The 24,570-nt window shown below is 49.4% G+C and overlaps 1 protein-coding gene across 1 annotated transcript in view; it reads left to right on the top strand.

Annotated features, from left to right (window-relative positions):
- Positions 1 to 24,570, top strand: part of LOC111522689 (ras association domain-containing protein 5-like) — a 47,338-nt gene that overhangs the window by 9,163 nt on the left and 13,605 nt on the right. The window contains exon 2 of the mRNA XM_023186852.1: positions 19,083 to 19,204. Within this exon, the coding sequence (XP_023042620.1) occupies positions 19,083 to 19,204 (122 nt within the window). The remainder of the gene's footprint in view (positions 1 to 19,082; positions 19,205 to 24,570) is intronic.

The raw sequence follows: 24,570 nt of genomic DNA on the forward strand, positions 1-24,570 counted from the left end.
CTTTCTTTTCTTTTCTTTTCTTTTTTTTTTTTTTTGAGATGGAGTCTCGTTTTGTCGCCCAGGCTGGAGTGCAATGGCGCGATCTTGGCTCACCGCAACCTCCACCTCCTGGGTTCAAGTGATTCTCCTGCCTCAGCCTCCTGAGTAGCTGGTACTACACATGCATGCCACCACACCCAGCTGATTTTTTTTGTATTTTTAGTAGAGATGGGGATTCACCGTGATAGCCAGGATGGTCTCAATCTCCTGACCTCATGATCCACCTGCCTCGGCCTCCCAAAGCGCTGGGATTACAGGTGTCAGCCACCATGCCTGGCCATGACTCATATTTTAAAGTTCCCCCAGCAGCCCCATGTTCTCTTCTTTGAGGGCAGGGATGGGAATGAGCCCTTGCCTGTGCTCAGCCAGGCAGGACTTCCTGGGCCTTCTTGGAGATCTTGGGTGCAAGGACTAGAGTTACAGTGGGGCAAGGAACTTGGCTCCCACCCCTTGCTTGATGGTCCCAAGTGTCATTTCAGGACCTGGACTTGTTTTTGCCCTTCTTCTAGTACAGAAGTTGCTTGGTAAACTAGAGAGGGCCACAACAAAGACTATGGGCAGCTCCCTTCTCCCTGAGGAAGCATTTGGGAGAAAGAACCAGTCTGCAGCTGAGGAAGGGTGGCATCCGAGCACAGATGTGTAAGTGCATCTTCCACAAGAGATTCTGCAAGTGTGTGATTCCTCTGAGGTGCATTTCCTCTGGTTAAGGGAGAGGTGTCCCTGCTGGGCATGGTGGCTTCACACCTGTAATCCCAGCACTTTGGGAGACTGAGGCAGGATAATCTCTTGAGTCCAGGAGTTCAAGACCAGCCTGGGGAACATGGTGAGACCTCCACCTCTACAAAAAATATAAAAATTAACTGAGTGTGGTGGTGCCTGCCTGTAGCCCCAGCTACATGCTGGGAGGTAAGAGAATCACTTGAGCCCAGGAGGTCGAGGCTGCCGTGAGCCATGATTGGACCATTGTACTCCAACCTGGGCAACAGAGCAAGATCCTGCCTCAAAAGAAAAAAGAAAAAAGAACAAGTGTCCCTCCTTCATGTTAAACTGGTCTCTGCTGGTGGTTGACAGGTGAGTCCTGTCATCTCTGGGCAGCCTGGGAGGGGCACCCCTCTCTAGTGGCTTTTCTGGAAGGCTCTGCTGCCTGTCTGGTGCCAGTCTTCTGTCTTGGACTGGGCAACAGGGCCTCCCAGAACTTTTCTACTAGGGCTTGGCAGCTTCTGGGAGTCACAGTGAGGGAACACCTGCAAGTACTGGGGCAAGAGAATAACATTTCTGCCCTTTTGTGAGAGACTGATCTTTTCTCACCACCCCGCACTCAGAGGGTCGCATCCTCTTCTGCTCAGGTATCTAGTCTCAGATAAATGAATGGCCTGACCCTCTTAAAGCAACACCACCTCCTTATGGGCCCTTCCCCCACCTGGGCTTAGCACGGGAGGATGTGAATTAGCCCCAGTTTGTCCCTTAGGAGCCTGTACAGCTGGTGAAGCATTAGTAATCCACCATCCCCAAAGAAATCCATTAACGAGCTCCTGGGCTGGGCACGTGGTGTGAGGTAACCGATCACTTCTGTCGTCTGAAACTTTGGAGACATTGATTTTCAGACTCACAGGCGCGACTGAGAAGTGAGGCTCGGGGCAGGCTCTTCCCTGCAGCCTGTTTGGTGGGGGCATTTTTATCTTATCAAGCTAAAAGCCCCAGGAATAGAAAGTTTTCCACTGGGGGAGGTGGAGGGGAAAGGACCTCAGTGTGGAGAGAGAAGGATCGTCAGTCAGTCGGTGCGTGTACCAGAGCCTGAGGGCCGAGGTGACTGTCCGGGTCATGCGAGGCCCAGGGCCCTCCCCGGAGCCCTCCCCCACCCGGCACTCCACCCCTGACGCCAAGCCTGGAGAAAAGCTATTGATCTCCTGTGCTGAGATGACTGAGGGCCAGGAGGAGAAGGCCACCACTGCCTGCTTTGGGACGGTCACTGCTCAGCTCCAGCGGCTCTTCTGCAGGCTCCCGAAGAGCCGCTCCGTCTCCAAAAAGCACCAGATCCTGCAGAGGTTCCGCAACGGGGCCCGGAGGGCTCGGGGTAGGTCCAAGCCAATCTGGTTGGGGGAGCTTGGGTTCTGAGGCGTCTGCTCCTGGCCTCTCCCATGGAAAAGGAGTACAGGATCTTTCTGGCAGTCTGCTATTTAGTGCTGAGTTCAGCACCACTCCTTGGCCCTCCTGATTCCACAGAGACAAAGGCTTAGGTACTGTCACCTTGCCTGGTATGGGCTGAACAGCCAGACCCAAAGGACATGGTCTGCTTGTTTCGGAGGACTTGAGTTGGTAGTGGATTTTAGCAACTTTTTGTTGGCTGAGAATTAGGGCCAAGCAGTCGTCTTAATCAGGATCACTGAGCTGGCAGAATATGGGTACCTCAGATGGCCACTATTTTCCATTCTGCCTATCCTGTAGCCCTTCAGACCCTGCTGAGCTGCTGAATCAGCCTTCTGAGGACCGGGGAACAGTGACGTTTCCCAGGCAAAGGCTTCTTACCTGCAGAGTTAGTGAAGGTGCAGGCTGCATGGGGCTGGAGGCTGCTGGGCAAAACACAGCTGGACAGGAGCCCTGGCCTCGGGAAGTGGCCAGATCACTGATTCCCCTCCTGAGCACTAATTAGGGCAAGAACAGTCCTTGCCTGAAGAAGGATAACTGGACGGCATAGCAGTGAGTGAAAGATAAGAGGCAGAGACAACAGCAATCCAAATCATCATAGGACCTTAGGTCATCCCATGCCCCTTTTCCAACGAAAGGAAGCTAGGACCAACAAAAGGCAGCCTGCTGGTGGCAGTGCCAGGACCAGGAACCCTGGGCACATGCCTTCCAGCCTTGGATTCCTTCCGCTGTCTCATGCTGTCCACAGCATCTTACATTTCTGTAGCACTCTCTGCTAAAGACTCAGAGCATTTACATTTGTTTGCTTTCACTATCATTTATTCCCTCCAGATCCTGGTGTGGTGGGAATGGGAAGGGGATTATTCTGTTTCACAGATGAGACAGCTCACACAAGTAAGGCCCCCGTTGAAGGTCACTGCCATCTGGCTGGGTCTGGAACCCGCTTCTCTTTAACGATTGGCACCCTTTGGGGCATACACACTTTTCTTGGGCCCCCGTCCCCATTTTTCTCTATACTTCTCTCATATACTTTCAAGAATCAGTGGGGATCTAGGCAGGGCACCACACTAAGTCGTAGGCATGGGACTAAAATGAAGTGCCATCTCTGGGCTAAGTTTTTGGAAGCAGAGTTTTAAAAAACAATAGGATCTTGACTATGAAAAATATGACTTTTCTGATTAAGGCTTTCCCTCTTGAGAAGTGGAAATTTTAATTGAACTAGACCTAATCCCCATTTGAAGACAAATATTCCTTAGCCAGCCTGAATAATTTATCCTCATCGATAGCCTAATACATACTGTGACCTTCACTGAGAAGAGAATTGGCCACCGAGTTCCTCAATTTAAATGCTCACGAGCGTGTTGGTATTCATCCTCTCTTTCCCCCTCCCTTACTCTCTAAGAATTATTCAACAGATCATTTCCTTGCTCCTCTGCTATTCAGCCCAAGGAGTTATAGATTTAAGTAAAATCAATCAGGGCTGAAGTGGCAGCATTAAGGTCAGGGCACATACTGCACTGTGGCTGTGATGGGCTTGCTTAACTTGTGTTAGCATTTGGGCTTAATTGACAACAGAGGAGGGGAGAAGACAGGATGCTCACGATGATGGGAAAGGTGGACTGCAGACTGTGGATGTCTGGAATATCCTAACTCACTTGCAGCCTGGAGTGTGGCATTTAAGAAAATGTGCTTGGTGGCCAGGTGCAGTGGCTCACGCCTGTAATCCCAGCACTTTGGGAGGCCAAGGCAGCCAGATCACCTGAGGTCAGGAGTTCAAGACCAGCCTGGCTAACATGGCAAAACCCCGTCTCTACTAAAAACAGAAGAATTAGCTGGGCACGGAGATGGACACCTGTAATCCCAGCTACTCGGGAGGCTGAGGCAGGAGAATTGTTTGAATCTGGGAGGCAGAGGTTGCAGTGAGCCAAAATCATGCCACTGCACTCCAGCCCCGGTGACAAAGCAAGACTCCATCTCAAAAAAAAAAAGAGAGAGAAAAGAAAACAGGCTTGGAGCCAGGCTGCCTTGAGTCAGGATCCTGGAGTTACCACTTTCTGGCTCTAGGGCCTTCCTCCTACAGATTAGCCTCTCTGAGCCTCATTTTTCCAAGTATCAGATAGTGCAGAAGATCCCAACTGGTGTGGAGTGGATTCAACGTCAAACAGTTGAAACCATGCTTGGTGCACAGAAAGCCCTGCACTGGGAGCTGCTGGTGCTGAGTGCTCCCAGGAAGACTTTTCAGAACTGCTCCCCGTAGGTCACTGGGACAAGCTTGCAGCACAGTTGTCTGCTCCTCCATTGTACCTGGGCCAGGGTGGACTACCTGCATCTCAGTGGGAGAGATAGGATTTGAAGGTTGCCCAGGCAAACATAGAGGAGAGACATAAACTCATAAACACATTCCCTGGAAAAATTCCTATCATTGAGTTTACTACATCACATAATTAACAGGCAGAGCTAGATTAGCCCACTGGGTATCTTTAGGAGCTAAGCAAGCATGTCACCAAGGAGCAAGTCATATGTCATTTTAAAAGGCTGCTGGGGGGTCTGCGGGAAACAGGCCTGGGTCTCTCCAGAAGTCTCTGGTGGTCCTGGCTGTAGCGATGCAGCTGTAAAGAAGCCTTTGTGTGTCTCCAGCAGAGAGGGCCTCTGACATAATCTATTTACTTTCCTTCTCACTGCAAAAAAGCCTGCTTTCGCCCAGCTGATGATTGGCATTTTGAATGGCTGCAAGTGACATCAAAGCAGGTGTGGAAAAACCAGTTGGATGTAGTAGCCTGGCTGTCCCATGACGGACTGAACCTGCCTGCTCCTGGCCTCCTGTGACCTCCTGGCACTAGAACTGGGCATACCTGCGGTGCATTCATATCTGTATTTCTGCACCAGCTTCATCTGCCATTCTGCAGTTTGCATATGCCCAGCCAGGTCTCCTTGCAGTCCTATTTGGCTGTCCTTACCTTTGGGGTCTGCGGCATACTACCACAAATATACTCCAGGCTAACAAGAAGCTAGGCTGCCCTTTGCCCCTTCTCAGAGATGATTGCCTGCCTTAAACACAGAAACACAAGCAAACAAAAGCAACCCTCCCCTCCTCTTTCCATATGTGTCCCTCACCTCTACAGCCCAAATCCTTTGTCAGCTACTCAGGGTCCTCCGTCTGTCTTCTCAGGGGCCCCAGGGATGGCTGAGAGGGCCCAGAGCCCAGGGCTGGGGGACTTCTGCTGCTTTGTCTCTCTTACACCCAGAGCAGAGTGACACATGCCTAGAGGAGGGGCCCCTCCTGAGCAGGCCTGGGGCCGAGAGGGTATCTGACAGCTCCACACTGGCTTTGGATACCACAGGCTTGTTGCTATTTGTTGAGTTCCCTTAAACCCAACTGCCTACAGTGTTTAAAATTATTTTTATTTTCTTAAGGTGCCTGGCAATAGGATTTCTTTTTTCCCGTGGTGATGATCAAACCAGTATATCTCTTTACTGAGCTCGCTCACTCTCTCTCGAATCCTTTCACACATTTCTTCCTGTCACACGCAGTCTTGGTTGTGACTGCCTGTGCTTTGTAACAGTGAGCTATGGGAGGCCCTCAGTCAGCACATGGTGAGTGAATGCAGGCCACACATGCACAAATGAACAACCAGTTAGGAGCTGGGTGGATGCGGAAAGAGGGGAGATGGAACCGTAGAAAAAGGTTCCCTCTTCTCTCCCTATGTATCTCTGAGTACATGTGTCCTGATGGTCACACATAATTTAATTGCCCTGTTCAGAAACTATGCTGTGTGTTTGCCCTTCTCACTGCATGGCCATACCCTAAATGCAAATTGAGCGTTTCCCGATATGGTGTTGGAGGGTCCAGGTGACAAATCTCTCACATTCACTTGCACGTGAGGAATGAGGTCCGTTTGGCTTGCTCGTCCCAGCACCCTGCCCCAAACCATTTACTTTTACACTTTCTCCCAAAATAGATTGCCTCTTACCATTCTTGACCAAGCGGGGATTCTCAGGGCTGCTTTGTGATGTGCACTGAGGGCCTGCAGACTTTCCCACCTCTTTCTGCGCCCTCCACATTTTCTCCTGGCCATCGCTGTCATCAACAAGCTGTACTGCATGAGGCCACAGTGCGATGGTATAAGAAAGTCGGTCAAATAGAGGTGCATCTCTTAAAGGGGCATAGAGCATCATCAGGAAACATAATGTAAATAATAATTACAAAGAACCCCCTAAAATGTAGTCAAGCCAAAAATGAATTAAAATTTAAGAAATTTAAAATGGTTTAGCTATTGTAAGATGACTGAATTCATTTAAAAGTAAAGCTAATTTTAGACAACAGTGGGCTATTGTTAAAACAGTAGAAACGTTATAAATATTGGATGTATTAAAAAATATATGCCAGGTGTGGTGGCTCACGCCTGTAATCCCAGCACTTTGGGAGACTGAGGTGGGCAGACCACCTGAAGTCAGGAGTTCAAGACTAGCCTGGCCAACAAGGTAAAACCCTACCCTACTAAAAATGCAAAAATTAGCCAGGCATGGTGGTGGGCACCTTTAATATGATATTAGGAAACATCAAGGGATGGGGCAGAAGAGATGGGAAGGAGAGCTCTCACATTGTCCTAGCAGGGAGTCAGTTAATACAGTCTAAAGTTGAAGCATAGTTTGCTAAAAATGACTCAACACTATTACATTTATTTATTACACACACACACACACACACACACACACACACAGAGAAAGTGGGGACATGCTTCAGGCTGCAGCACCCCCAAAGAACAAAATGGTGGGAACAGGCCATGTGGAGAAGGTACCGGGGGTCAGGCCTGTCCCCCTTGTCCTGGGTGCCTGGCAGGCGCTCCTCTTACTTCCTGCATCTTGTCTGAACTTGTTGTGAACTGTCTTACCCTCTCTTCCTCTGCCCACTCCTCCCAAGACACCCCCACCTCAACATGCCCAGCCTGGCCTGGCCACAGTACCTTCCTTTTGTTGGTGTTTTCAGCCTAGGGATGTGTGGTTGTGTTGGAGATGGATGATTAATGTGCCTGCCTGAAAGGCACACCCACCCACACCCACCTACGTGAGACAGGATGGTGCCCCATGGGCCAGCCGGGGTGCCCAAGTTCTGCCAGGCAGGCTGGGTGTGTTTGGGAGGAGGGCACAGGGGACACATCCAGCCTGCCTGGGAATGTGGCTTGGAGAATAAATCACTGATACGTTGGGACCCAGGTTCCAGAAAGATGTTTTTTTTTTTTTTTTTAGAGACAGGGTCTTACTCTGTCCCCCAGGCGGGAGTACAATGGACCAATCATAGCTCATTACAAGCTTGAACTCCGGGGCTCAAGCCGTCCTCTCATCTCACCCACCTGAGTAGCTGGGTCTACAGGCACACACCACCCACCACCCAGACTAAGGTTTTAATTGTTTTGTAGAGCTGTTTTTTGTTTGTTTGTTTTTTTAAAGAAAAAAAAAATTGTTTTAATTGTTTTGTTTTGTTGCCCAGGCTGGTCCCAAATTCCTGACCTCAAGCAATCCTCCTGCCTCAGCCTCCCACAGTGCTGGGATTACAGGCGTGAGCTACCTTGAGGGCCCCAGAGAGAATTTTAATATCTGGTTTGGTCTCTGAGCAACAACTGAGTAGATCTTATGCCTTTCCCTTTAGTACAAAATGGCCGCTCAAAAGTGTATGTCAACCCCACCCAGCCCTGCCACACAGAAAACTGATAGAGTCATTTTGGAAGAGAGTAAAGACCAGGATCTTGGGATGGTCTTTGGCTCTCTTGCCTGTGCCTTGGTTCAGCAGAGGCTCCCAGCTTCACCCCATGTTTCCAGCACTTTCCCTCCTCGCCGGCCTTGGAGGAGCCTCCTTCCATAAAGCCCTCCACCCCAACCCACTGTTTTACACGGGAACTCAGCATCTGAGGCAAACTGGAGCGTGCTCAGGCGCATCCCCTCTTGGCTCTTCCCACAGAGACGACAACACCTGGGTGTCAGCTGCCCATCTTGCCTGTCCACGTGAGGGGCTGGCCATCTCTGACCTTAGAGTTCCAGGTCATTCATCTTACCATTACATTGAGCTTTCCTGTTTGCTTCCTGGCTTGTTTTCTGGCACTGTGTGTGTGTGTGTGTGTGTGTGTGTGTGTGTGTGTGCTGGAGTTGGGGCTGGGGTTGTGTGGAGGGAGGGAGCAGTTGTGTGCCTCCAGGCCCTCTGGGTTGGGCTGCAGGATGCTGAATGCCCCCAGGGTGGTCTGTCCTCTAAATCAAGGAACTACAGTAAGTGGTCTCAAGAGGGCTGGGGTTCGCCTCCTTCCTGGAAACATAAGGATACAGATGTCCTGAGCTGGCTGCCTGACCCTTGGAGTGAGGAGTTTCCATTCCCTTGCTGCCAGCCTCACTAGGAGTTTAGCCAGGAGTTTGAAAAACTTATAGATCGTGTTGATTTTGGCAATGGCTGCAGACCTCCAGGCTTGACTATCACAGTCTCTCTGCATTCCCACTCACCAACATGACCTATCCTTCCAGCCCCCAGCTTTACTCCTCTGGACCCATTAAAAGCAGAAGTTGGAGGAAAGTGGGACCAGGTGGGAGGAGCTCAGAGGAGCAGGAAAGTTGCACAATTCTTCTTACCCTAATATGTTAGAAGGGGACCTGAAAATTGAGAGGATTTTTGGCTGGCATCACATGCTGAGTCAACAGGAAGCTGGGTGGACTCAGGCATCTCACAGCATTGAAAATGACAGCTGCCATTTACTGAGCACCTACCATATGCCAGGTGCCATTGGATGCTTTGCATACATACTCTCTAATTTTGGCAACAAATTTGCTAGCAAGAAAGATATTACCAGCACCATTTGCAGTTGAGGAAATTGAGGCTAACTAAATTCCATACTTAACTAAGGTGAATTGTCTGGGTGTCTCATACCCAAGTAGAGGGAGGGCTCAGGCTCAAACTCTGATTCATGTGACTCCAGAGTCCAGATTCATTCCACGCCCCAGCTCCCGACTGAGTGTTCCATCTTTTCCACCCATTCTCCAAGACCTCTATCACATATGGTAAACAGTGTGTTTCAATGGATCACACTCTCTGGGTAAGGATTTCTGATGTATGGCTGGTAAGTGGGTGTGCTCTGGTGCCAATCTGTGAGGCAGTTGGTGCTGGGAACGTGGTGTCTATTTTGGCTTTGTAGGGAGTGGGTTTGCAGAGGCTGGGCTTCTTTGAGGGGGAAGGCTGAGAGCCTGCTGTCTTGTGGAGCCTGAACTTGGCTGAAGAGCTGAGCTCTCAGGACAAGAACCTTTGGCTGCTGCCTGGGTGGTTCCAAGTCTCCCAGATATGGTGTTCCAGAGACAAAGGGGTCATGGATGGAGGACCAGTCCAGAGCAGGCAGACAGTATGGGTGGCTTCAGAAACTCCCAGGATGCTGAGCCTCCAAGGCTGAGTGACTTGGTTGAGCTTGGAGGACAGCTGTGAAGTGGCACAACTCAGGCCTTCCAAAGACAGGACAGAGACCTCAGGTGGGGCACTCTCCCTGCTCCCTGCTAGGACAGAGCAAAAAGCACTCCTTGCCCAAATCCCTTCAACCCAGGCTTTTGCTGGCCTTGGACCACCCTGGCTCCCATCCCCGAGGAAGCCCATCCCTGGCCTCGAGCAGTGCAGAGTAGGGACCAGGAGTAAGTGGAGGGGATGGTTCTGAGGAACGGGCTGTTGAAGAGCAGCCAGGCATGATGCATCTTCACTGTCCACCCTGCCGCTAGCCAGCTACAAGGCTGCCAAAGGTCATTTAACTCTTTGAGTCTCAATTTCCCCATCTCTAAAATAGGAGTAGACCCAATGAGTTAAAAACTTATGTCCACAAAAAAACCTGAATAAAGTTGTTTATAGCAACTTTATTCAGAGTTGCCAAAATTTGGAAGCCACCAAGATGTCCTTTGGTAAGTGAAGAGATGAATAAACTATGGTCATCCAAATAATGGAATATTATTCACCAATAAGAAGAAATGAGTTGTCAAGCCATGAAAAGACAAGGAACCCCATAAATATATATACAACTTCTATGTACCCACAATTTTTTTTAATTAAAAAAAAAAGACAGGGAGATAATACTAAGTGAATGCATAGTACTAAGTGAAAAAGCCAATCTGAAAATTGGCTACCTATCTTATGATTCTGACTATATGATATTCTGGAAAAGATAAATCCATGGAAACAGTTAAAAGATCAGGGGTTGCCAGGGTTAGAGAGGAAGAAGGGATAAATAGGCGGAGCACAGCGGGTTTTTAGGGCAGCAAAACTATTCTGCCTGAGGCTATAATGGCGGGTGTATGTCATTACACATGTGTCCACAGCCACAGACTATACAACACCAAGAGTGAACCCTAATGTAAACTATGGACACTGGAGATAATGATGTGTCGGTATAGGTTCATCAGTTGTGACAAATGTACCACTCTGGTGGGGGACACTGATAATAGGGGAAGCTGTGCAGCATATGTAGGGGCAGGGGATATAAAGAACTCTCTGTATTTCCTGCTCAATTTTACTGTGAACCAACATTGTTCCAAAAAAAGTCTATTTTAAAAAAATTAGCAGTGGCTAGGCACAGTGGCTCACACCTGTAATCCCAGCACTTTGGGAGGCCGAGGCAGGCAGATCACTTGAGGCCAGGAGTTTGAGACCAGCCTGGGAAACATGAAACCTCGTCTCTGCAAAAAATTTAAAAATTAGCTCTCTCCTCCCGCCACCCAAGATGCTGAAAGGAAAGAAGGCCAGGGGGAAGCAGGTGGCTCCGGCCCTGCTGTCATGAAGAAGCAGGAGGCCAAGAAAGTGGTGAATCCCGTTTGAGAAAGGCCTAAGAATTTTGGCATTGGACAGGACATCCAGCCCAAAAGAGACCTCACCTGCTTTGTGAAATGGCCTCGCTCTATCAGGTGGCAGCAGCAGAGAGCCATCCTCTATAAGCGGCTGAAAGTGACTCCTGCCATTAACCAGTTCAGCTGGTTAATGCCAAACAGCTACTCAGCTGCTTAAGCTGGCCCACAAGTACAGACCAGAAACAAAAGCAAGAGAAGAAGCAGAGGCCATTGGCCTGGGCCGAGAAGAAAGCTGCTGGCAAAGGGGACGTCTCCACTAAGAGACCACCTGTCCTTCAAGCAGGAGTTAACACCATCACCACCTTGGTGGAGAACAAGAAAACTCAGCTGGTGGTGACTGTACACGACCTGGATCCCATCGAGCTGCTTGTCTTCTTGCCTACCCTGTGTTGTAAAATGGGGGTCCCTTACTGCATTATCAAGGGGCAGGCAAGAGTGGGCAGTCTAGTCCACAGGAAGACCTGCACCACTGCCGCCTTCACACAGGTGAACTCGGAAGACGAAGGCGCTTTGGCCAAGCTGGTGGAAGCTATCAGGACCATTTACAACGACAGATGCGATGAGATCCGCCCTACCTGGGCGGCAATGTCCTGGGTCCCAAGTCTGTGGCTCACATGGCCAAGTTCAAAAAGGCAAAGGCTAAAGAACTTACCACTAAACTGGGTTAAATGTACACTATTGAGTTTTCTGTACATAAAAATAATTAAAATTATATAAATTTTCCTTAAAAAAAAAAAATTAGCCAGGTGTGGTGGTGTGTGCCTGTAATCCCAGCTACTCAGTGGGAGGATCACTTGAGCCTGGGAGGTCAAGGCTGCAGCGAGCCGTGTTCACATCACTACACTTCAGCCTGGCTGGCACAGTGAGACCCTGCCTCAAAAAAATCAATACAATAAAATAACAATTAAAAATTGGGGTAGAAACACAAATTGCCCAGTCATAGTATGGATTACATGAAATAATGCATGTAGAATACCTGGTGTATGGTGGGTTCTGAGTAATGGTACCTGAGGTCATCACGGTATGGGTACATGATTTTTCTTTGTTCCCTTTTTGTGGCATTTTCCCATTAGTAAAGAATATATTTTCATTATAAAAATTTAAACAATTTAGAAACTATAAAGGTAGGAAAAGCACTTGAAATCCCATCACTCAAAGCAAACATGTGACCTGCCTTCCAGACATCTCTCTGCATAATGTGTAAGTATGTATAGATTTTATATCACTGAAATCATAAAATGCAACCTTTTTCCTTTTTTAGATCTATGCTGTGGACATATTTGCATGTTGACCAATGTTAATATGCATCATCTTATGTAATGGCTACACAGTATTCCATTTCAAAATATAATTATAACTAGTCTTTTGTAGATGGATGTGGGGGTATTTCTAGCATTTTGTTGTCATAAATAACTACGTGATGAACATTTTCGTGATGATATATTTAGATATGAGTAAATACACACTCAGAATAAATTTCTGCAGGAAGTTGATACCACCTTCTCATTAGTACCTTCTCATTTCCCCACATCCCCTTTAATGCTGGAAGTTATTAACTTTGGTTAACAATTTTCTTTTCTGACACTAGAGTGAGATTTCAGAAGTTCAAATGTTGGAGGAGGGGTGAGTAGAAAAGCAGGGAGGAGGGATGTTCCAGGGGGCCGGCAGAGCCTTTCTGCCACGTAGGGCAGGGTTACCCCTTGCAGACTCCAAGCAAGTACACCCAGCCACTCCCCACTGCAGGGAGTTGAGCCCTGGGGCCTCCCTTGCTCATAGGGGAGCCATGGACATTCTGAGGATGATCAACACCTTTTCCTTAGGACCGTGATGCACCTACCGGTGAAGGTCTGGAGGAAGGTCAGTGGGCACTGATGGGGTGTGCACTGACGGGCTTTCGAGATGAGGATGTCTGATGCTGCGGCCACTGGCCAGACAGACTTGGATGTTAGCGAGGTAAAAAGAAGAGCTAGTATTATTGAACTCCTAGTATGCAGCAAATGTTGTGGTGTTATTTACATAACTTTCTCATTTAATTCTCAACAACTGTACTGCTATCATCTCCATTTAACAGATGAGGAAACCAAGGCTAGTAGAGAGTTAGGATCCCGGCCTGGGGTTGGATCAGCACTCGCACTCTGGTCTCTCCACTTCAGCAAAAGCCAGAGAACCATTCCTTCCTTTAGTCACTCAGCCAATTCATAGTAGACCCTTTCTGAATGCTTACTAGTGAATGGGCTTCCCAAACTCAGAGCAGGGCCCAGAGCAAAGGGCTGCAGAAAGGGTCACATTCAAGAATTGTGGCCGAGGCGATCTGGAGCAGGCGGTGAGTTTGCAGAGGGAACAACTGTGTCTATTGTATGATAGTCTGAGTCTGAAGGGACATCTTGGGGCCAGGTTGAGAGGGGGTATCCTAGCTGGGGGAGCTGGCAGGGTAGAGGCTGCAGGTGAGGGTGCGGGGGGCTGGAGGCCCCAGGGCTCAGCTCCCTGCAGTGGGGAGTGGCTGGGTGTACTTGCTTGGAGTCTGCAAGGGGTAACCCTGCCCCACGTGGCAGAAAGGCTCTGCCGGCCCCCTGGAACATCCCTCCTCCCTGCTTTTCTACTCACCCCTCCTCCAACATTTGAACTTCTAAAATCTCACTCTAGTGTCAGAAAAGAAAATTGTTAACCAAAGTTAATAACTTCCAATATTAAAGGGGATGTGGGGAAATGAGAAGGTACTACTTTATTGATGGTATCAATAAAGCCGCTTGGGATGGTCTGTGCTCAGAGGGCACTGGAGACCCTCTCTGGGTGGTCTTGGAGCTGCCATAGCTGGTCCAGCCCAGAGGCTCCAATGGGACAACACCCAGTGGAAAAATGGGGGATTCTTAAAGGAGAATCCCCTTGAAAAGGGAGTGAAGACAGGCACCATGAGATGGCGACAGTCCCCACTGACTTGTTCAAGAGGATCAGGACAAGCTTTACACCTGTCTTTTTAAAACTTTGGTAAATTGTAATTTTCCAATGCATATTATGTTTTCAGATTTCCCTGTAGTGCCTAAGAACAAAATTATCTTAAAACTAAAAGTGATTTGTGTGCTTGTTTTGGAAATACCTATAGGGGTAAGGCTGGTGAGACTCAGGAATCCAACATAGCAGAGCAGTGAAAGGAGAGGGTAGGGGATGGATCATTAACTCTTAACTGGGAGCCTCCACCTTCCAGGGCTTCTATGTAGTTCTTGACATCAGGAACCCCATTTAATCCTCATGGCAGCCCTAGGAACTGGCTACTATGATTCCTATTTTAAGGTAGAGAAAAGTAATGCTCAGAGAAGTTCATAACTTATCCAAGGTCACAGAGCTAATTGAGCGGGGCCTGGAGGCCATGCCTTCTTCAAAGTCCATCTCTTTCCATGACATCATAGCATGAGCGGGGCCTGGAGGCCACGCCTTCTTCAAAGTCCATCTCTTTCCATGACATCATAGCATAGGCCCCTGGGCCTCAGGGAGAGTGGGGAAGGGGGTGTTAAGGTTTGCCGTAAGATTGGCTTTCTTCAAAAAGGCCTAGGAGTGTTCAGAGAATGGGCATAGGTTCCTGGATTCAGAAGTTGTCCTGCTTTCCCTCAGGCATCAGAAGTTGCTTTGTCCATGCAGAGTGAGAAGCTGCTGTTCACTGACCTGGGATTGACCACAGGGGAGGCTGGTAGCTCTGCTGTCATCCGGGCTCAGTCACCTCGGTGCCTGCCTCGCCCTCACCCACACCTTGGCCTGGGCTGGAGGCAGGGAGAGCTAAGTGGAGAGTTCTATGTTGTCTCTATCTTGCATGCAACTCTGGGGTGAAAGGGCCTTAAGGGTTTCTTATCAACAGAATAAGTTCTTATCAACATACCCGTTTTCTGGTTCAGAAAACAGCCACTTGGGCTATGCAGCCACACGGCAGAGGGTGCGTGTGTGTGCCTCTGTGTGTGTGTGCATTTGGCAACTGGGGTGGGGCAAAAACTAACATTGGCAGCCCTGGGGATTAAGGGGAGGTTTGTAGCTTCTGAATTTTGTAAAACAGTCTCCTAGCTGTGGAACTCCTATGTAGTTCCACCTGCTGGCTTTACCTCTTCAGGGCTAAAGGGAAAGAAGTAATGCCATCTCCAAGCACAGGCCACGATGGCCTGTGGGCCATGTTTGAGGTGACCTTGGCAGTAACCGTCAGGGACTGTGAAGCTCAGGAGCAGGCCTGGTGGAGGTAGGCAGGCCACCTTGGCCTCAGTTTACCACTCCCTAGCCTCCCCGTCCTGTCCTGCCAGCCCACTGTGATCTCTGGAGAAGGTTTCCACTAGAAACCGCCATCTGTTTGGGCCTAAGGGCTCTGTGCTCCTCATATGGCCCAGGGAGGGGGTCCATGTTGTAGACTGAACTGGGCTTTCCCCAAAAATGATATACTTAAGTCCTAAAGCCCAGGCTGGGCATGGTGAATCACGCCTGTAGTCCCAGCACTTTGGGAGGCTGAAGTGGGAGGATCACTTGAGGCCAGGAGTTTGATACCAGCCTGGGCAACATAGAGAGACCGTGTTTCAACGGCAACAAAAAAATCAGCTGGGCATGTTGGCGCGCACCTGTAGTCCTAGCTACTCAGGACACTGAGGTAGGAGGATGGCTTGAGCCTAGGCATTTGAGGTTACAGTGAGTTATGGTCATGCCACTGTACTCCAACCTGGGTGAGAGAGTGAGACCCTGTCTCAAAAAAGAAAAAAAAAAGTTCTAACCCCCAGTAGCTCAGAATGCAACCTTATTTGGAAATATGGTAGTTGCAGGTGTCATTAAGATGAGGTCACACTGGAGTAGGGTGGCCTAATTCAATATGACTGGTATTCTTATAAGAAGACAGAAGCACAGGGAGAACGCCACGTGACGATGGACACAGAGGCTGGAGTCACGCAACTGCACACCGAGGAATCCAGCAAATCATCAGAGGCCAGAAAGAGGCAACACGGGACTCTCCTGCATATTTCAGAGCAGGCCTGGTCCCGCCAACACTTGATTTCAATCTAGCCTCCGGAACTGCGAGACGGTCATTTTCTGTTTAAGTCACCTGGTTCATCATACTTGGTTCCAGTGGTCCTGGGTGCTGAGGTCCTGGGCCCTCCATCCCAGCTCCTGGTTGTGGCTCCCTCCTGGGGAGAGGGGCTCCTATTGTGGTTTGTCTCCTTCGTTTCCGTTTACAGTTGTCCCCTTCTATATATTTTCATAGGCCCCTCTTCCAAATCCTGGAAGCACATTTGCTTTCCTCAAAGCATCCCCTAGGAATAGGGATAGGGGCTCTCGTTGGAAGGAAAGGCTAGAAAGGGGAAAGGATCATTTGACTTTACAGACGGCAATGTCAATATCAAGAAATGCCTCTTCTCCCAGAGAAACTACAGCTAGAACCTACAAATGTTGCTCCCTAATCTGTTGCTGCGTCTCGTCGGTGAGATCCTTGTCCTCTTTAGTGATGACAGAATCCCATGCCTCCTCTTGGCCCCTGTGATAAGGTCATAGGGGTTACCTGGGGTCTGATCTCCTCTGGAAGCTCCCCAGAGCTGCCTGCACCCTGAAGCCCTCCCTGTCTGCTCTGGCTGGCCACTGTCTCTAGTTGAGCAAGCTTCCTAAGTCTGTGCCACAGCCAGGCCCCTGCTTTGGGCTGTCTCTGTTGTTAGATATCTTTTCACATGTACATCCCATCTGCCCAGTGAGCCTGGGTTTCCCAGGTTTCTTGTCTAATTCCTCCTCACCCTCTGGCTGGCACAGAGCATGAGGAAGTCCCCATGCTCCAGACGTTGATGCTGCTGCCAGAGGAGATGGCACTAGCTGTCCAGGGAGGGCTGAACCCTTCCTTCCTGGAAGCTGTGCTCCACCCAGAGTTTCACTTTTCCCTCCCTCCTTCCTCATCCAAACTGAGCACCTACCCAGGTGCAGTGGCTCACACCTTAATCCCAGCACTTTGGGAGGCAGAGGTGGGGAAATCACTTGAGCCCAGGAGTTCGAGACCAGCCTGGGCAAAATGGTGAAACCCTTTTTAATTAGCCAGGTGTGGTGGTGGGCGCCTGCAGTCCCAGCTACTCAGGAGACTGAGGTGGGAGGATTGCTTGAGCCCAGGAGGTGGAGGTTGCAGTGAGCCATGATAGCGCCACTGCATTTCAGCCTGGGTGGCAGAGTGAAACCCTGTCTCCAAAAGAAAAAACAAAAAACAAAACATAAATTGAGCACCAGCTGAAGATTGTGGAGGACAATGAAATACCAAGGGTGGGGTTTGGTTTGGTTTGGTTTGGCAGCAGCCGGTGACGGGCTGCCTTAAGGGAACTGCGGTCTGTGGAGAATTAACCACCGGGCTCTAGTGGAAAGTGGCCCTGTCTTTGCAATCTCATGGGTCTCCCCAATCCCTGAACACGTCAGGCCTGCAGGCTGTTGCTTTTGGGTTTGGAGAAAGGCATGGGGGCTCTGACTTCATCTCTGCTGGCCTAAAAGCCCTGAGCTTGGCATTTCTAGGACCAGGAAATATGAAGATGTGCTTCAGGTTTTGCTGCAGCCTGTGATTACATGGTCCGATGGAATAAAGTCTTTGGTGCTCAAACAAGCTTCTTATAAAATCCCAGAACACTTCCCAGAGTCTTCTGCTCCTTAGCGTTGTCCAGCTCAGCATGGTGATGTTTTCAGGGTGTGTATGTGTGTGTGTGTGAGAGAGAGATTCAGATGCACAGAAGGACACAGACTACCTGTGCCAATAGGACAAGAGCTAAAAGAGGAGGCGAGAGAAACTCCTCCTCTCCCAGGTGCCTTCCCATTTGTGCTTTATGGCAGCTCTCATCACCGTGGAGCTGGGTGAGCTTTCAATCCTTCCTCCTTTTCCTTGTTGCCACTTTTTGGCATCCCCAGAGCATTCTTCGTTGCTCAGAGCTCTACCCGAGCCATATAGGTGTGTCCCAGGGCCAGCGCCGCGAACAACGCTGCCCATTGTGGGCTGTGGCCTCCGTGCTCCCTTATCAAAGCCCTGGTGTTTCTGGGCACTGCGGGCAGAAGTTTGGCCTGCACTTCCCGTTGTACCCTTCACCTTACTAAAGGGGAGGCTGTTTTTGTGCTGAGCAAGAGATCTCCCACGGAGGGCCCAGAAATGCATGTGGGTGCCTGCAGGTGGATGGGTGCATGCCCCAGGGAGCTGACTTCATTCATTTCTGTCTCCAAGTGAGAGGAGGAGGGAGGCCTAGCGAACCGTGGGATCTGAAGGAGAGGATATTGGTGGGCTTCACTTTCGAGCACAAGGGAGATGAGCAGTAGAGCTTCCAGATGCTGTTGCAGAAAGGTGGTCGGGCCATGGGTAGGAAGGTCGTGCAGTTCTTAGATCTCTGCATGTCCCCACATTTGTCAGGGTGCTCCCCTGCAGACATTAGTGGCAAAACCCATGCAAGAAACATGGCCCAGGTGCTTATCTTTGGGTGAGTAAGGGAAGGGGCAGCTGGGGAGAGGGGGGTGTCATTCCAAAGCTCCCCAAAAGAGGGGAGAAAAGGAGCCATCACCCCTCCCCAAGCCAGTGTGTTCTATGGTGGCTTTAAAAGTCGACACCAAATGTACTGAATTTTTGGAGCTTGTTAGAAGGAAGGAAAAGCATTTTGAGGTGCCTGAGCCTTTATCAACCAAAAGTGGTCCCCTAATCCCCAGGTATGCAACCAAGTCCAGGCTGTCACGACTCCTGCCACTAACCCGGACCACCAGTCTGGGAGGCAGAAGATCTGACCTTGAGAAAGTCACTCAGTCTCTAGGCCCCAATTTTCTATCTGTAAAATGGAAATAATAATGATTGCAGAGCCACACAAAGTAATGCAGGTGAAAGTAGTTTGCAAACGTATAAAGCACTTAACTTGCATCCTTCCTGGGGGCTCGGAGAGCAGGGCGGCATTGGCACGCTGTCTCCCCCCCACCACTTCTCTCCTGCGCTGCTCTTCCCACTGGGAACCAATGCAATCTTCCAGGTTATTTCTCTGTGTGAAAGTGGGGAGGAATGCTGCCTGTCCGCTAATCTCCCTTTGGTTCTTTCCCTCCAGACTGTAAATTCACCTGTCACCCAGAATGCCGCAGCCTGATCCGGTTGGACTGCAGTCAGCAGGAGGGTTCATCCCGGGACAGACCCTCTCCAGAAAGCACCCTCACCCTGACCTTCAGCCAGGTAGGCGACAAAACTCCCATACCGGGATGGGAACAGCCTCTGCAGGTGCCCCAGGCTCCACTTTTTCTCCCAGGAGCTCTGGTGAGCAGGAGGTGGCATGAGGCCTCAGATTCCACATGCACTGGATGGAGTTCACAGATACCCTGTTCCAAGGGGACTGGGGCAGTGACACAGAGAACTCTGAAGATACTCAGAAGTCCCCTGGAAGCCTATTGTGGCTTAGGGCTCTGAGCCAGAGATGTGGGTATGGGTGAGCAGTGGGGTGGCTTCCAGAAAAACCTTCTGATGGTCCCTAAAGGCCTCATAGCCCTGGGACAGTGGGGATGCTGGGGCTGAGGCATTTCAAGCACATTGTCCAGCCAGGTCAGCCCAACCTTCACAGGGGCTGGGCAAATGTTCCCTCCCTGTGTTAAAGAACCAGAAAATGGATGTCCAAAGCAGTTTTTGGTTCTGGGTTTTGTAAAGACACTTGAACTGCAATGTATCTGAACTTTGATTTCTAGGATTTAGAATGGAGACAGAGGAGTGTGTTTGTTGCTTCTTGCATTGAACAAGCATTTATTGAGTATCTACTGTGTACCAAGCATGGGTGAGAGTTGGGGTAATAAAAGATACGTCACAGTTCTTGTCCTCAGATAGCTTACATTCTGGCAGGGGAGGCAGAATACCACCAAATAGCATATACTGTGATGCACGTTGCAATAAAAGTATGAACCAAGTGTTTGGATATATAGTACAATTGTTTCTGCTGGGAGAAATCAGGGAAGGCTTTCCAGAGGAGGTGATGTTTGATTTAAGCCTTAATGTGTGGGATGAAGGTTGCAAGTCAGGGAAGTAAGAATATCATCCTTTAATTCATTTAACAAATAAGTTTCAAATGTTTACCATGTGCCAGGCCCAGGAATGCTGAGGACTTAATGATGAAAATAACAGACATGGCTTCTACACATCCAGTGCTTACAGTAGGGTAGGGGAGTGAGGCTTTAAACAAATATATATCCTGTGTCTCTGACGGAAAAAGCTCAAGGTGCTCTGAGAAACTATACTGGGGGACCCAGGTGCTGGATGGGGGACTCACGAGCAGTCCCAGGTCTCCAGAGTAGCCATCACATGCTTTTTCTGGAACACAATCAACAATGTTCAAATGCCTAATTCACCATGGGTATTACCAGCCTCCCAGCTGTTCTCCCATGCCTTTCTCTCTCCCTGGACAAAGAATTATTAGAAAGCAAGAATGATATGTTTTTATAAGGGTGATGCTGGATTGGTTCTAAAATGTATATTTTAAAACTCTGAACATCTCTCCAAAGATGCTGGAATAGTAACTATTTCTGGTATAGCTGAATGTAACCAGGCCTCTTGGAAGGGCCTTGCCCTTAGCAGGAACCTGTCCATCCAGGGTGGGGCACAGGGAAAGGAGGGGAGGCACATCTGGCCCCCAAAAGCACTGATGGGCAGTGCAGATGTTTCCTAAAGGTTTTCCTCAGAAGATGGAGGGAGGAGGTTACATAGCACACCGTAAAGCAACATTTCCCAAAAATCGTATTGAAGCAATCTTTTCTGGTTTCGATTTGCTTTTCTCTTTGGATCTTCAAGTGTCTCTCCTTTCTGGTCTCCTCAGCCCCGCCTGTGCCCCGCCCTGGAGCTCGGCTGCCCCCATTACTTTCTGGGTCTCCTCTTTGGGTCTCTTTCTATTCCTTCCTCTAGAGCAGCAGGTCTCAAAAGGCGGCAGTTTTGCTCATACCCTAGCACATTTGTCTGGAGACATTTTTGGTTGTCACAACTTAGGGGATGCTACTGACTTCTAGAAGAGGCCAGGAATGCTGCTAGCCGGCCTGTGTTGCATAGAACAGCCCCCCACAACAAAGAATTATCTGACCTCAAATGTCACTTGAGCCAAGACTGAGAAACCCCGCCCTAGAGTGGGCTAGCCAGCTCCCAAGTGTGGCAGGCAAAAGGCCTGGGGAAGGCCTGGAGTTGGCTGGATTCATTGTCTCATCCTCCAAATGTCAGCAGTGAAGAGGTGCTTTCAAGTCTGAGTTTTTGGAAACAGAGTGACTCCCTTTCCTCTGTTGGAGAGAGGAGTCAACCTTGGAACCCTCTGGCAAGTGAAATCAGGGCCTGTCTAGGGCAGAAACACCACGGAAACATTGCAGAGGAAGGAGCCAAGAGCCCCACGTGGGAGCTGAACGGCCCCCAGTGGGCAAACAGCCTGGCGTGGGGTTTGCTTCCGGGCCGACCGGATCAGGCTACTGCTGTATTTGCCTTGGACAGGCCTGACTGCATGCTTCAGCAGAACTGGGGCAGGACCCAGCCTTCTATCAATAAAACCTGGGCCCTGCTCCAGGCCCACTCGCCTCTTCTGAAAAGCCTGTTTATGCTCATTTCCGCCTTGGCTTGCTTTTCTGTTGAATCTCAAGATGGAGCTTTCTTTCACCTTGACATCATCACCTGGGCTGAGCTAACTTCATGTGCTAGTGCTGTTTTCTTGGGGGATTTAAGGGAGCGGGGGCTCAGGTCTGAACTCAGCTAGTTTTGGGTACATATGGCTTAGGGGGGTCTCATCTCGGTGGTATTTCTCCTCTCTGATCTTTTTTCTTTTTTCCCGAGACGGAGTCTCACTCTGTTGCCTAGGCTGGAATGCAGTGGCATAATCTCAGCTCACTGCAACCTCCACCTCCTGGGTTCAAGCAATTCTGTCTCACTCAGCCTTCTGAGTAGCTGAGATTACAAGTGTGCTCCACCATGCCTGGCTAATTTTTGTATTTTCAGTAGAGATGGGGTTTCACCATGTTTGGTGGTCTCGAACCACCAAGGCTGGTCTCGAACTCCTGACCTCAAATGATCCACCCGCCTTGGCCTCCCAAAGTGCTGGGATTACAGGTGTGAGCCACCACAACTGGCCCTCTCTGCTCTTTAAGGAAAAGAAAATCATTTGTTTTCCTCCATCCAGAGAGAACCATTCTTTATTAACATTTTTATGTGTTCTTCCTGAACATTCATATATTTTTCAAAACATGATTGAGATCGCCCTCAATAGATAAGTATTTGGCCTCAACATTTTAAAAGCAACAATCCCAAGGTTCTGACTGTCTTGTCTCTGCCATACCAGAGGGAGGCAGCTGGTGAGGAAGGAGGGACAGGGGTGGAAGTGGGCAGGGATGAGCTCAGAATCCCCAGTGGCAAACTCAAAAGGTCACTGGAAACAGGCATCAGAAACCGAGGAAGGCCACTGGGAGTTGTTCTGTGGTCGTTTTGTCAACCACAGAAACGAGGGTTTCGGAGTCTCTCCTTAAAGATCTCTGAGGTCTCTGATGTCTGACTTTTCCTTGGGCACCCATGTGTGACCAAGCAAATCTCCTTCAAGTCTATCCTAGACCCCTTTTTCAGTTTAAGCCTCATTTGCTAAGGAACATCATTGCTATTGGCTAAAGACCACACTCAGTTACCCAAACAGCTGCAGTTCTTTTATTTAGGATTTTACACCCCAGATAATTTATACTTCTGGTGGTTTTTAAGGGGCTCTTATTATGTCACCCCTGGGAGGAAAAAAGCCCTCAGTGGCTCCTGGTGCCCTCGTGATGAAGTGAGGCCTCTGATGGCTTGGTTCAGTCCTTTCGCTGCCTATGGAGAAGCTGGCCCCAAGAGAAGAGTCTTTGTCCTTGCCCACCACTGTGGATTCTCATTATCCCCCGCTGCAGCCCAGGGCAACCCCAGCAGCTCTGTCCCTTTGGCCTTGGGTGCCACTTTTCTTGGTACACGGAATGCACAGGTTGCAAAAGAGAAACATAAGCACTACCCCTTCCACTGCAATCCCTTCCAGCCAGTGCTCAAGTTTTACGCCAGCAGGCCCAGAGCCCCACCCCTTCCTGCTGACCCTCCAGAGTCCCTGATATGGTTTGGATGTATGTCCCCTCCAAATCTCATGTTGAAATGTGGCGTCCAGTGTTGGAGGTGGGACTGGTGGAAGGTGTTTGGGTCATGGGGGTGGATCCTTCATGAATGGCTTGGTGCTGACCTTGCGATAATGAATGAGCTCTCGCTCTGTTAGTTCACACAAGAGCTGGTTGTTTAAGACAACCCTAGCATCTCTCTGTTGCTCTCTCTCTCTCTCCAATGTGACACGCCTACTCCCGCTTCCCCTTCTACCATGAGTAAAGGCTTCCTGAGGCCTCCCCAGAAGCCAAGCAGATGCTGGTGTAATGCTTGTACAGCCTGAAGGACCCCTAGCCAAATAAGCCTTTTTTCTTTATAAATTACCCAGCCTCGGGTATTCCTATATAGCAACACAAAACGGACGAAGACATTCGTCTTCGAATGGTCAGCAACCTCGGCAACCAGGCTCCCAGGCCTTCAGCTGCAAAGGCCAGCCCCTCCCATGGCCATTCCCAGACCATACTCAGGCACTTTCCCCACTCAGGACTCTGGCCCTGCTCATGTTCCACCTGTTGACTATTTACTTAACATTTCTCTTTAAATAGACTTATTTTATTGAATTTAAATAAACTTATATTAAAGGACATTTTAAAATACCCTTGAATCACTGGTTTGATGTACTTAGGAGTTTTTTCTCAGCACACATTAAATAGATACTTATAATTCCTTTTAATATGTGTCTAAGGACTGCCTCAAATTTATTTCATAAATACTTATTAAGCCAGGCACTAGCCAGGCACTAGCTAGACACCTTTAATGTCAGCACTTTGTGAGGCCAAGGAGTTTGAGACCAGCCTGGGCAACATAGAAAGGCCTTGTCTCTACTAAAAATTTAAAACATTGGCCAGGTGTGGTGGTGTGCACCTGCAGTGCCAGCTACTTGGGAGGCTGAGGTAGGAGGACAGCTTGAACCAAGGAGAAGGAGGCTGCAGTGAGCTATGATCATGCCACTGTACTCCAATCTGGGTGGCAGAGTGAGACCTTGTCTAAAAAAAAAAAAAAAATCCAGGCACTGTTCTAAAGTCCTTTCAGGTGTCATTTGTGGGAGATGCTGCCCTATAGAGGCCACTCTCTTTGGCCATCTGGTGCCTGGACTACCAGGGCACTGGGTCCAGGGAGTGCCTAAGGGGCAGCGTGAGCAGTGGAGAGAACTCCTGGGATGCTGAGAAGGAATTGCCAGCTGTTCTTACCAATACCAAGGTGCTCTTCCAAAGGAGACGTGGATCTGGATATACTGATACGGAATTGTGCGTGAACGCAGGTCCCTCCACAGTACATATAGGACCAGGTCATTTGTATTTTGCAGGTATATATACACGTGTGTGTGTGTGTGTGTGTGTGTAAGTGCAGAACAAGGGCCTGGCAGTGCTCAGCTAACTACTGAAAGAGATTTCACCCTGGGAGGGGGTGGACATTGAAAGGGGTAGAGT

The sequence above is a fragment of the Piliocolobus tephrosceles genome, chromosome 1 (assembly GCF_002776525.5).
Source record: "Piliocolobus tephrosceles isolate RC106 chromosome 1, ASM277652v3, whole genome shotgun sequence".
Classification (NCBI taxonomy): Eukaryota; Metazoa; Chordata; class Mammalia; order Primates; family Cercopithecidae; genus Piliocolobus; species Piliocolobus tephrosceles.